The 14,409-nt window shown below is 42.1% G+C and overlaps 1 protein-coding gene across 15 annotated transcripts in view; it reads left to right on the forward strand.

Moving 5' to 3' along the window:
• The window catches only part of LOC106573205 (protein-methionine sulfoxide oxidase mical2b-like), a 73,357-nt gene that overhangs the window by 5,866 nt on the left and 53,082 nt on the right, over positions 1 to 14,409 (forward strand). For 13 of the 15 annotated variants that reach the window (XM_045696965.1, XM_045696967.1, XM_014148021.2 and 10 more), the window contains 4 exons: positions 5,865 to 6,220; positions 7,768 to 7,975; positions 11,027 to 11,143; positions 12,537 to 12,638. In XM_045696965.1, coding sequence (XP_045552921.1) covers positions 5,966 to 6,220; positions 7,768 to 7,975; positions 11,027 to 11,143; positions 12,537 to 12,638 — 682 coding nt within the window. In that variant the 5' untranslated portion in view covers positions 5,865 to 5,965. Of the gene's footprint in view, positions 1 to 3,704; positions 3,800 to 5,864; positions 6,221 to 7,767; positions 7,976 to 11,026; positions 11,144 to 12,536; positions 12,639 to 14,409 lie in introns of all 15 variants that reach the window. The other 2 variants (XM_045696961.1, XM_045696964.1) reach the window with 1 other exon arrangement.

Genomic DNA, 14,409 nt, shown 5'->3' on the forward strand with positions numbered 1-14,409 from the left:
GGTGTGCTTTTGTCCAGGTGGGAAAGGGCAGTGTGGAGTGCAATAGAGAGAGCATCATCTGTGGATCTATTGGGGCGGTATGGAAATGTAGTGGGTCTAGGGTTTCTGGGATAATGGTATTGATGTGAGTCATGACCAGCCATTCATGACTACAAACGTGAGTGCTACAGGTAGGTAGTCATTTAGACATGTTACCTTGGTGTTCTTCAGCACAAGGACTATGGTGGTCTGCTTGAAACATGTTGGTATTAGACTCGTTCAGGGACAGGTTGAAAATGTCAGTGAAGACACTTGCCAGTTGGTCTGCGCATGCTCAGAGAACACGTCCTGGTAATCCTTTCGGCCCTGCGGCCAAAATGTTGACCTGTTTTAAAGGTCTAACTCACAGTCGTCCGGAACAGCTGGTGCTCTCATGCATGCTTCAGTGTTGCTTGCCTCGAAGCGGACATAGAAATAATTTAGCTCGTCGTGTCAATGTGTAGCTCACAGCTGTGCTTAATAGTTTACAAGCCCTGCCACATCCAACAAGCATCTGAGCCGGTGTAGTAGGATTCAACCTTTGTCCTGTATTGATGCTATGCCTGTTTGATGGTTCGTCGGAGGGCATAGCGGGATTTCTTATAATTGTCTGGGTGAGATTCCCGCTCTTTGAATGTGGCAGCTCTAGCCTTTAGCTCAGTGATATTACCCTGTAATCCATGGCTTCTGGTTGGGGTATGTACATACGGTCACTGTGGGGACATCGTCATCAATGCACTTATTGATGAAGCCAGTGACTGCTGTGGTGTACTCCTCAATGCCATTGGAAGAATCCTGGAACATATTCCAGTCTGTGCTAGCAAAATTGTCCTATAGCTTAGCATCTGTGTCATCTGCCCTCTTCCGTATTGAGTGATTTAAGCAGGAATCCGGAGGATACGGTTATGGTCAGATTTGCTAAATGGAGGGTGAGGGAGAGCTTTGTACGGAGTGTGCAAAGCTGCCAACAAGGCAGAGGGTGGGTGTAGAAAATGGTAAGAAAACCCTTGAATGAGTAGGTGTCCAAACTCGACTGTACATTCCCAGGTCATTAAGGCTAACGTATGAAACTGTCCATTGGGCAGACAGACGGGAGGCCATGTCAAGCAGGAAGTTTTCTCTGATAAAGTTAACTGCTTAATCTGGTAAATGCTATTCAATTAAGAGCACTGTGACTGAGTCAGACCATGATCTTCAATGGATTGTTCTGTATTATTTTCATGCTGAATCTAAGTTAGAATATTATTCATTAGATTTCATTTCTGACTGCAATGCTATTTTTTTGTCAAGTTATGTCCTTTTCTGATTGGATGAAAGGATCGCAACTGGCCTGAATAATAGGATTATATTTCATAATGGCCTTAGGCCTTCTCTGTTTGTGTTCTCTTTCTCCTCGAACAAACAGTCCCGTCTGTCCTGAATCAGATCCATATTTCTCTGACATTCCTCCAGTGGATGTTTCCTGCCTCAGAGGAAACGGAGCGTGCTGGAGTTAATCAGCATCCTATTTAAACCTGCATGTCACCAGCCAACTGCTTTGAATTCTCTTTCACCAAACCACCACTCTGACACGCCTAAACCCTTAACGCTTACTGTGAGACCATTGGATCTTCCCTCAGAAAAGCAATGTGCTATGCTCCAGACTGTATCTTATGATATTCTCATTGCCTGTACTGTACTCTACAAAGATCTGTTTACACAGTCTGTAGTGGTCTGAAGAGAAGTCTTTGTGAATCTCTTTTAATTGGTGCTCTGAGCCAGTGAGCCACGTTTTTCAAAGGTGTTGCTGGCACACAGTCTGTCTGGCCAGGCACTTGTCGGCTCTCCTTTGATTCCTGTCTCACACTGAGAAGGCATAACTTTCTCTGCCTCGTACTGTGCCTGCTGGAAAGACAGCTCTGTTCTTGACATTAACACTCTGGTACTCACTGTGCTACTACAGCAAACTCATTTTGCTTTGTCGTCCAATTAAACTCTTTTAAAACAAATTTAAAAAAAGGAGTTTGAGGGAATGTCTTACAGTAAAGATTTTTAGGTCATTATATTTGACTTTTGGTAGTTCTGGCTGTTACAGAAATGAAGCCCTTCCTGTTGTAACCGATACCCATGTCTTGTCTGTGCATTGTAGTCCTTGGTTACCTGGATGTGTATACTCTATCCCCTACCTAAGGCAATGTCCAGGTAACCTACACTGAGTGTACAAAACATTAAGAACATCTGCTCTTTCTATGACATAGAGTGACCAGGTGAAGCTACTATCCTTTATTGATGTCACTTGTTCAATCCACTTCAATCAGTGTAGATGAAGGGGAGGAGACTGGTTTAAGACGTTTTAAGCCTTGAGATATTGATTGTGAATGTGTGCCATTCAGTGTGAATGGGCAAGACAAAAAATGTAAGTGCCTTTTGACGGTGTATGGTGGTAAGTGCCAGGCGCACAGGTTTCTGTCGAGAACTGCTGCTGTGGTTTTCACGCTCAACAGTTTGCCGTATGTATCAATAATGGTCTACCATTCTTACTCAGTAGACGTGTCATCAAAGGGCTCCAGTCAAGGCTTGGTGAAATGCTAAGAAATTGTGACCTGTGTCTTTGCAAGGAAAGTTGTCCTAGACTTGGCAGCACATATAACCCTGCTGGGTCCTGGAGTCTTGGCTCCATCACACCACTGCCCATGAGAGTCTCTGTGGAGGCTAGTGGTTGTGCTGCTCCCTGTTGATAGAGACTAGATCGGGCTTATTTCTGGAATCTGATTCTTTTGATCAACGTTGCTTTCTACTCTTTGTCCACTAAGGTCTCTCAAGATGACGCTCTCTCTGGATAAGCTATGTTCTCTCGAGTCAATGGACCTCTGTTATGTCGTGGTTGTTTTGTATTGAACGTGAGCTGGACATTGTGGTACACGTTGACATGATCACACGCCACACAGGACAGTTGCTGAAATACAATGGTGTCTTTGTTCCAGTAACGTGAAATCCTTTTGGACAGTGTTTAGACTATATGAATGACAGAGGGAGGCAGCTATATTTCCCCTGAGTGCATGTCTAATTAGAAATACAGGGAGTTCAGGGGAAATATACAAATGTCTTGTTTTTCCTGTACTCAATTTAAAACTGTTTCTGCAAATAGAGGCAGATTTTAGAATGCGATATCATGCTGGGCACTTTCTGTGCAAATCCTCACAATGCACAGTGCTACAACCGGTTATATATAGATTAGGCTGTGAACACTGAGTCCCTGGAAGTGTGTATGAGTTACTGTGTGTTTTTCAATGCTAGAGCAGCTGTCTTTCAATGCTAGAGCAGCTGTCTTTCAATGCTAGAGACTCGGTGTTAGATTAGATGTTGCTGCTATCTTTCAAATGTGGTTACGTATGAGAGATGACACCCCTACTGTGGACTGGCAGGCCTCAGCCACTGCAGCCAGACTTCTCACTTGTTCAGGTTGCATTCTGCACATAGCCTTTCCACTATTGAAGGAGCTCCTGTTTCGGGCCTCATGGAAAATGCTTTCTCTCTCCTCTCTGGAGAAGAGTTGGCACTACTGTAGTGCTTTGACGGTATTGGGATTTTGTTAACCTGGACGTGTCAAAGGAACTTTACATTCCAATTGACATGAAGGGTAGAGAAGGCATTGTTGAGAGAATGTATTATACAAGGTCATTGAATAATATATTTTGTTTCCTTAGATACACTCTGACCATATGCTTCTACAATATGCTGCTTGAAATTGGTGGCCCTTTAACTATGGAGACAAGCGCAGAGGATAAACTACTGAATGATGGTTAGTTGAATGGCTGTCTAGTGAAACTTATTTAGACAGGTAATGGGAGGCTGCAGACAGAGGCAGTTATGTGTAGGGTACACAGGTGTTGTAATGAGGAAAGATCCCAGGGCTTTTTTAATGGTTTCAGAGTTGTCATTATGAGCTGATGAATATCTCCAGCTATGCAAATTAGTTTTTTTTTTAGAGAGGATTTATGCAAAATCATCCTCATGCTTGAAACAGGCTGTACTATTTCAAGTTTACCTGTTTCCCCGTAACTGCTCAGTGGAATTTTTGGTTTACAAACTTACAGTGCATTCGGAAAGTATTCAGACCCCTTCGCTTTTACCACATCTTGTTACGTTACAGCCTTATTCTAAGATGGATTCAATTGTTTCCCCCCTCATCAGTCTACACACAATACCCCATACTGACAAATCAAAAACAGATTTTTAGAATTTTTGCAAATGTCTAAAAAAAATATAAACCGGAAGAATCATAGGTGTTGACGCAGCGATTACAGCCTCGAGTCTTCTTGGGTATGACGCTACAAGCTTGGCACACCTGTATTTCAGGAGTTTCTCCCATTCTTCTCTGCAGATCCTCTCAAGCTCTCAGGTTGGATTGGGAGTGTTGCTGCACAGCTATTTTCAGGTCTCTCCAGAGAAATTCCATCGGGTTCAAGTCTGGTCTCTGGCTGGGCCACTCAAGGACATTCAGAGACTTGTCCCGAAGTCACTCTTGCGTTGTCTTGGCTGTGTGCTTAGGGTCGTTGTAAGGTGAACCCCAGTCTGAGGTCCTGAGCATTCTGGAGCAGGTTTTCATAAAGGATCTCTGTACTTTGCTCCGTTCATCTTTTCCCTCGAGCCTGACTAGTCTCCCAGTCCCTGTGACTGAAAAACATCCTCACAGCATGATTCTGCCAACATCATGCTTTACCGTAGGGATGGTTCCAGCTTTCTTCCAGATGTGACGCTTGGCATCCATGCCAGAGAGTTCAATCTTGGTTTCATTAGACCAGAGAATCTTGTTTCTCATGGTCTGAGTCTTTTCGGTGCCTTTTGGCAAACTCCAAGCGGGCTGTCATGTGACTTACTGAGGAGTGGCTTCCGTTTGGACACTACCATAAAGGCCTGATCGGTGGAGTGCTGCAGAGATGGTTGCCCTTCTGGAAGGTTCTCCCCATCTCCACAGAGGAACTCTGGAGCTCTGTCAGTAACTATCGGGTTGTTGGTCACCTCCCTGACCAAGGCCCTTCTCCCCCGATTGCTCAGATTGTCCGGGCGGACAGCGCTAGGAAGAATCTTGGTGGTTCCAAACTTCTTCCATTTAAGAATGATGGAGGCCACTGTGATCTTGGGGACCTTCAATGCTGCAGATGTTTTTTGGTACTCTTCCCCAGATGTGTGCCTCGACACAATCCTGTCTCGGAGCTCTACAGATAATTATTTCAACCTCATGGCTTGGTTTTTGCTCTGACATGCACTGTCAACTATGGGACCTTATATAGACAGGTGTTTGCTTTTCCAAATCATGTCCAATCAATTGAATTTACCACAGGTGGATTCCCGATCAAGTTGTTGAAACATCTCAAGGATGATCAATGGAAACCGAATGCACCCGAGCTCAATTTCGAGTCTCATAGCAAGAGGTCTGAATACTTATGTAAATCAGGTATTTCTGTTTTGTCGATTTGATGAGGGGAAAAATAAATTATTGAATCCATTTTATACTAAGGATGTAATGTAAAAAAGGAATGGGTTTGAATACTTTTCGAATGCACTGTATATCAAGGCGTGCATGTAGGGTCTATTTTGAGCCTCAGACATTCCGTACAGTTAAACTGTGACCTTGTTTTCATTTGAAACATTTGCAGTAACGCATCATGCTACAGTGCGCTGATTAATATTTTGTGGACTTGTTAAGGAAAGTAATTTTTGTAATTTCAGTAATAGTTTTAATGTTTATTAATTACTGGGATACCATTTCACAGAGAAAATGTCTTGATGATTTTTGTCCATAGCACCACAGTCTGAGTGCAGAGTGATACTGTAATAACATCCAATGCCATTTTCTTTTCCAGAACCCGCTGAGATGGCAGTCGGATCATAGTCTAACTAAGCCCGTGAGCGGCTGGAGACAGAGCGAGGGAGTGACGGACAGATCGAGTCTCCAAAACAGAAGATGGAGGATGAGAGGAGCGCCCAGGCAGGGCAGCTCTTTGAGAACTTTGTCCAGGCGTCCACATGTAAGGGCACTCTGCAGGCCTTTAGTATCCTATGCAGGCAGATGGATCTGGACCCGCTGGACTACAGGAACTTCTACAGCAACCTCAAAGCCACGGTCACCAATTGGAAGGCCAAGGCCCTCTGGACCAAACTGGACAAGAGAGCCGGCCACAAGGAGTACAAGCGAGCCAAAGCCTGTGAGGGCACCAGGGTAAGAAGTCAGTCAAGCTATCACAGTAATGCAAATGCACAAGTCAGACTCACAACTATGTGGCAGATAGTACATAGGGTGGAAGTCATTCAGATTTGATACAAGAAATAAAGCATCTAGATATAAGGAACAAGCTTTAAATGAACAAACCCTGTATTTGCCACTGGGCAGACCCCCCCCACATTGGGATTGAATAGATCATGTTAATATCCCATATCTGCATAAAGACTGATTTCATAATGTTTTTTTATTTTTTATAACTTCCCTGGGTCACATTGTATTTGGATAGTCCCATATAGATGATCTACAGATGGTCATACTATCAACAAAGTATCTGTTGATTAAGAAAATGTTTGCTAAGGTTACGCTTAGGTTTAGAATAAGGGCTAGGGTTAGTAGATGGTTAGTTTTAAATGTTACTGAACATCTACTGAACCAAGACCTGTTTACCAAACGGGCACCCCAAATAAAGTGTTAACCTTTCCTGTGTCAGATGAAGGTGGTCACCGTCAGATGGAATAGGCTACTTTGTATTAAAGGCCCAGTGCAGTCAAAAACTTGATTTTCTTGTTTTTTATATATTATTTCATAGCTGGAATAATACTATGAAATTGTGAAAAATATGATGATGCCCTTTCAACATGCTGTTTGAAAAGACCATCTTGGATGGAGTTTTGGCCTGCTTGGAGATATTTATCAACAGGTGGTAAATTGGTTAATATACCGATAAAGGCCTAACTATTCAAATAGCCCACAGGGAAATGTTCCATCCCCCTGTATAGATTTGTAACAGTCTGGAAAATGGAAGTGTAGATAAATGTTATGTCCCTCCATACTACAGTGTAAAACAGAAGCACATATATAAACTGTGTTCTATTTAGTTATAATGTTTAGAGTACTAGCTGTACAGTAACTTCATAACGTGACTTGTCTTTCATGGTAATGTTGTGATGCAGGTGAAACAGAGCGTGTCTCTTATCGTGTTTCACTGTCTTGAGATGTGATATCCCTGCACACCCAGCTGGTAGATGCTTGTCAGCAATGTGGAGAAATTAAAAGCTACGCTGCACACATCTATGGGAACATTTTAAACAAAGAAAGCATGATTAAACCTCCTCACATATGAAACCTACCAAAATACATTTTGTTGTGAGATTTGCTGATTATGCAAAGAATTGGAACAAAGAAGGCACACTGTTAAAAAAAAAATATATATATATCTCTTTATATCCACTTTTTCTAGCATGTTTACAATGGGGGCAACTCCATGTTAACAGAATGGTGCTGAAACTCGTATTTTTCACTTTAAAATGAATGCCAGACTAAAAAACATTGATTGTAAAGTTAAACAAACCATGCAACAGTATTCCAGAGGTTGCAATACAATATAACTTATATAGAAGAGGTGAACGCCTTCGATGGTGCTGATCACATTTTCTGTAATCACACTTCATGTCACCTTTGCAACAGTTTACCTTGGTTGTGTTTAATTACAGTTTCTTCTGTACACTGATGTGGCTCTTGTTCTCCTCCGCCCCCCCGCCCAGTCTTTGATCATTGGAGGAGGGCCCTGTGGCCTGCGCACAGCCATCGAGCTGGCTCTGCTGGGGGCCAAGGTGGTGGTGATTGAGAAGAGGGACACCTTCTCCAGAAACAACGTGCTCCACCTGTGGCCCTACACCATCCACGACCTCAGGGGCCTCGGGGCCAAGAAGTTCTATGGCAAATTTTGTGCCGGAGCCATAGACCACATCAGTAAGTTTCATACTTTTCGTAATGTCATTCTTATCTCATTGGGAAGTATGTCAAGTAATATTATTCTTCCTTGTTTTGGTGTTCTGCTGGGGAAAACAGACTACGGTATTTTTCAGATGGTAACATTGTTACATGGTCTGTCCCTCTGTCACTCCCATGTTCTTCAGTTAGATTTTCAATATACATTACCAGTCAAAAAAAAAGTTTGCACACCTACTCATTCAAGGGTTTTCCTTTTTACTATTTTCTACATTGTAGAATAATAGTGAAGACCTGAACTATGAAATAACACATATGGAATCATGTAGTAACCAAAAAAGTGTTAAACAAATCCTAATATATTTTTCAAAGTAGCCACCCTTTGCCTCGATGACAGCTTTGCACACTTGGCATTCTCTCAATCTGCTTCACCAGGAATGCTTTTTCAACAGTATTGAAGGAGTTCACACACATGCTGAGCACTTGTTGGCTGCTTTTCCTTCACTCTGCAGTCCAACTCATCCCAAACCATCCCAAGTGGCACAGCAGTCTAAGGCACTGCATCTCAATGCTAGAGGCTTCACTACAGACACAGCCTGGATTCGAACCAGGGTATCACAACCGGCTGTGATTGGGAGTCCTATAGGGCGGCCGACAATTGGCCCAGTATAGTCCGGGTTTAGCCGGTGTAGGCTGTCATTGTAAACAAGAATTTGTTCTTAACTGACTTGTCTAGTTTTAAATAAAGATGTGTTTAAAAAAAAATAATGGAGGCCAGGTCATCTGATGCAGCACTCCATCACTCTCCTTCTTGGTCAAATAGCCCTTACATAGTCTGGAGGTGTGTTGGGTCATTGTCCTGTTGAAAAACAAATGATAGTCCTATAAAGCATAAACTAGAAGGGATGGCATATCGCAGTAGAATGTTGTAGTAGTGTGCCGTGAATTTTAAATAAATCACTGACAGTGTCTGCAGCAAAGCACCATCACACCTCATCCATGCTTCACGGTGGGAACCACACATGCAGAGATCATCCGTTCACCTACTCTGCTTCTCACAAAGATGTGCGGTTGGAACCAAAAATGTCCACTGGTCTAATGTCCATTGCTTGTGTTTCTTGGCTGAAGCAAGTCTTCTTATTGGTGATTTTCTTTGCAGCAATTTGACCATGAAGGCCTGGTTCACGCAGTCTCCTCTGTGAGTTGATGTTGAGATGTGTCTGTGACTTGAACTCTGAAGCATTTATTTGGGCTGCAATTTCTGAGGCTGGTAACTCTAATGAATTTAACAACTGCAGCAGAGGTAACTCTGTGTCTTCCTTTCCTGTGGCGGTGTCATGAGACAGTTTCATTATAGCTCTTGATGGTTTTTGCGACAGTACTTGAAGAAATTTTCCGCATTGACTGACCCATGTCTTAAAGTACTGATGGACTGTCATTTCTCTTTGCTTATTTGAGCTGTTCTTGCCATAACATGGACTTGGTATTTTAACAAATAGGGCTATACTGTATACCACCCCTACCTTGTCACAGGACAACTGATTGGCTCAAACACATTAAGAAGGAAAGAAATTCCTCAAATTAAGGCACACCTGTTAATTGAAATGCATTCCAGGTGACTACCTCATTAAGCTGGTTGAGAGAATGCCAAGAGTGTGCGACGCTGTCAAGATTCTTCAAACATGAAATATATTTTGATTTGTTTAACTCTTTAAATGTTTTGTTGGTTACTACATGATTCCATGTGTGTTATTTCATAGTTTTGATGTCTTCACTATTATTCTACAAATGTAGTAAATATATAGAAAAACCATTGGAGTAGGTGTGTCCAAACATTTGACTGGGATTGTATATCCAGGTTGCTCTGCCGAGAAATCTGATGCTTGTGTGAGAGCGTTTTTCATCTCCCTGCTACTTCCTTGCCTTAGATAACATGTGAAGTGGAGGAGCCCATAAATGCAAATGCTGTGTGTTTTACAAACCACTGCTGCCAGATAAAGTGACCTTCTGGTGTCTTATCAGGGCCATAAATACTGCTTCTCACGTTAACTTATGAAGCTGGAAACAGACTTACCAGCTGCTAGCTAACTACACCTATACCTCAGAATGGAATCAGTCATGTGGCATTTCACTAACCATGTCTCTAAGCCTAGCAAGGCCACAGGTTATTGGAGACTGTGTGTTGATGGATATGTGTTAAAGCCCCCATGCAGTTTTTTTTTGTTGTTTTAAATGATCACTGTCTAACAAATCACTGTTTATTTCATGAAAATAACACATGTTTTATCATTTATTTCCCTGAGCCTCATTTTGCCATTGAAATGCTCAGTCTGATTGTGTGGGCATGTCGATACAAATGTAAATATATTTACATAAAAGGCCCTGATTGGCGGTGATGGGTACTGACTTCTAAACTTGAAAAATCCTTATTCATGTTACTGAGGGAGAGAAGGTAATGCAGAAAGTTTACATTCTGTCAGAACATGTTATTGTTAGATATTAGGTATCCTATGGAGAGAAGGGCCACAGTCTGGTTTCAGTCAACAGATAAGGTAGGACAGCTGTGAGATGGGGAGGAGTGAGGAATTTGGGCCGAGGTCAGGTCAGATGAAGTGAGAAAGAACAGGCATACGTTAAATCCTGTCTAGCGACGGATGTATTTGTTGTCTAGATGTGTAAGGCTTTGTCTTAGGCAGCTGTGATACCCAGTTGGTGAATAAACTTGGTTTGAGCTTTACTAGCTGTTCGTGAGCTTATTTCGAATCTAACAGCGGATAGGATCATTTAGACTCTAGAGCCTTCCCTTCTTATGCCTTCAAAGTAGGAGGATGCATATGCAAATAAAAAAATGATGATGATGGTCAGAATAATCTGATCAGATTGTGATATGACCTGGGCCAAAAACTCCATCCCACCTGAACAGGCTGAAAATCCAGGATTTTTTTCAAACTGCTCTTACACAAAAAGGCCTTTTTCATAATGGGGAAAATACTGTATCAGTAAAATCACCTTTAAAAAAAAAAAACAACTGCACTGCCACTTTAAATATACCTGATCTGTTTGTCTATGAAGGTATTCGCCAGCTCCAGCTCATGCTGCTGAAGGTCTCCCTCATCGTGGGAGTGGAGGTCCATGTCAACGTGGAGTTTGTTAAACTGCTGGAACCACCGGACAACCAGGAGAATGAAGGTAACTTTCTCTCTTTTTTTATTTTTTCCAGAAAATACAGCTTTCTGTCCCTACACTTTTGAATCCGACCCAGTGGTATCAGGTCCAGCATCAGTCTGTGAAAGGACATTTCAGAACTTCAAACCTCCATTAGGGCAAGCACAAGTACCGTATAATTGTGTAACCTACAATTTATGGATGGAGAACGTCATGAACCCCCCCACACACACCACCATTTGGGCTGTTGAGTCTGTTTCAGGGGTAAAATGGTGTAGCAAACAAGTCTTTGGTTGCTTAGACAATGCCCCCCTTCCTGCAGCAGCACATACTTTTTTGCTTCATTATTTTGCTATTCAAATGATTATTGGTGGCCGTGGGTCATTTGGCTGAACAACAACCATCATTCAAAATTCCATGACTGTCACAACCCTAGCCTCCATGCCATGTAAACATGTCCATGGCAATCATCACTAAACAGCTGTGTTTACAATTTTACTGTTATTTCATGCTTGCATATTTGTCATATCTGCTTTTTACATTGTTATTCTGCGAATTATCAGCTTGCAATGTTGCTTGCCTAATTTGAGTTGATGCCAAAAACAAGCCCATTGTATATTTATGAAGCTGTTCTTCAGAGTCCCTAAGCTTACCAACTGTCCCTTTTTTGTTTTTTGATTTTGAACATTGGATTTAAACAAGCGTCCTGTTTTTCTCCCGGTTATTTCTTGAGTAGCATGTGGTGGCAGACTTGTCACTAGACTGATAAATATAGAAGAAGACCGAGATGGAAGACTAGCCTAAATTTAGGGTTGCAATGTGTCCTTCTCTGCAGCAGTGACCGTGTCCTTCAGGGGGTACCTCAGGAGAATGTGGTGTGGGCGTTTCTGTAAGACTGTGTGGCACGAGTGTTGAGCTGATATGGAGAGGGTCACTGTTTTCATTCTGCATCATTGCCACTTACCATGTTGCATTGTGAAAGATTACAAACCCCCAGCAAGACTCCAGCTATATGGGCTCCCGAGTGGCACGGCAGTCTAAGACACTGCATCTCAGTGCAGGAGGCGTCACTACCGTCCCTGGTTCGAATCCAGGATGTATCACATCTGGCCGTGATTGGGAGTCCCATAGGGCGGCGCACAATTGACCCAGCGTCGTCCGGGTTTGGCCGGGGTAGGCAGTCATTGTTCTTAACTGACTTGCCTAGTTAAATACAAATAAAATAAATAGTTGCAGACAACTTAGCTATGTATTTAACCTAAAAGCACCATGTTATGACTCGTCATCCAATAACAAACTCCGATGAAACCTTAACACTCATGGATAATAGGAAACGTTTACAATATATTGCTGTATTCATATGACTTGCTGCTGTCTCAGAACGCTTGTCTAATACTTTATCTTCTCCTTTTTCCAGGGCCTGGATGGAGAGCTGAGATTAGACCATCAAACCACCCCCTCACTGACTTTGAATTTGATGTGGTGATCGGTGCGGATGGACGCAGAAACACGTTAGATGGTGAGAACACATGATGGAGATGTTATTGTTTTAACATTAACATGAGGCTGGAAACTCTTGGTGCACAGCTAAAAGTTACACACCTGAACATTTTCAACTATAGAGTTTCACTCATAGCCATAAAATACTAGACTGGGAAAGTCCAATAGAAATGCACACAAACAAGGTGTTACAGTATTTGAGAGGAAACATGCCTGAGGGAATGCATGCAAGTTTACACAGTGGATTGCTTCTAGCATACGTTTAGGGAGCCCTTTAAAGCTATGGTTCAAAGCACAAGTCATTCATTTTATAGGAACCGATGTTGCCGAGTTGGGGCGAGATGGTGCAACGCTCCAAATCCTTCCTGTTGACACAGTTTGAGCTGCACTCCAAGGGCACGTTGACTGACTGGTTTTGATTGTAGTGACCAGGGGTGCAACTTTCATTGGGGACGACCCCCCCCACATTCTGAAATTTCATTTTTGTCTCCTCCCCCCCAGTTATATCATTGGAATGTGATACAAAACGAGGCAATGGTGTGCTTTAGGACCATGCAGATGCCTTCGAGTACTTTGGTAGGTTGTTTGGAGTTTTATCCGACTGGATAATTTTTTTTATTTTTATTATTTCACCCAGTTATAAAACCAAAGTTGCACCCCTGGTAGTGACTACTACTCTTCATCTGCAGTGAACCCCTGTGCGGCATACGGGACGGACATCCAGCTAAAAATCATATCGCAATTAGCATAACAAAATTTAATAATTTTTGTTTTTTCTATTTTTTTTCTCAAATTATCGTTTTATAGATACACCTCTCCTGAATTGAACCACGTTGTCCGATTTTCAAAAAGGCTTTACAGCAAAAGCAAAACATTAGATTATGTTAGAGGAGTATATCGTCAAAGTAGCCACATAGCCATTTTCCGACCAACCACATGCATCACAAATAACCAAAAAACAGCTAAATGCAGCACTAACCTTTGACAATCTTCATCAGATGACACACCTAGGACATCATGTTACACAATACATGCATTCTTTTGTTCGATAAAGTTTATATATAAAAACAGCATTTTACATCGGTGTGTAACGTTGACTATTTTCCCTCAAATGCATCCGATGAAACAGAGCTACAATTTACTAAATTACTATTCGAAAACATTTTAAAAATGTAATATTGTCATTCTAAGATTTATAGATGAATATCTCTTGAAAGCACCTGTAATGCCAGATTTAAAATTAACTTTACTGGGTAATCATACTTTGCGATGAAAGGGGATGCGATACTCTGAAAAATAGGCTAACGTTACAGGTCAGCGCCATCTTGGAACAATCGCATATCACATCTAGTCTTGTATACTATTGTCAATAATCCCTTACCTTTGGTTGTCTTCATCAGAAAGCTCTTCCAGGAATCCCAGGTCCACAACAAATGTATTTTCGTTCGAAAAAATGACTCCTTTATGTTCCAAGAGCTTGTTCTTGTTAGCGCGTCTGAAGGCTGATCCAAATGCTCCCTCAGACGCGGGACAGCCATTTCGAGAAAATGCATTTTTTTCTCCATTTAGGTTCGTTCAAACATGTCAAACTTTGTAGAACATAAATCTTCAGGGCGTTTTTCAACAAAAATCTTCAGGGCGTTTTTCAACAAGAGAGCCAATAAGATTCGAGGGGGACGATTGCATTGTGTTTCAAAACGTTTCGAAAGGGGAGGGTAACCAGGGGCGCCGGCGTCATAATGGTGATGGCCCTCTCCGTGTGACCACGTTCCACAGCGTCTCATTCATTC

Source organism: Salmo salar, chromosome ssa16 (genome assembly GCF_905237065.1).
Source record: "Salmo salar chromosome ssa16, Ssal_v3.1, whole genome shotgun sequence".
Lineage (NCBI taxonomy): Eukaryota > Metazoa > Chordata > Actinopteri > Salmoniformes > Salmonidae > Salmo > Salmo salar.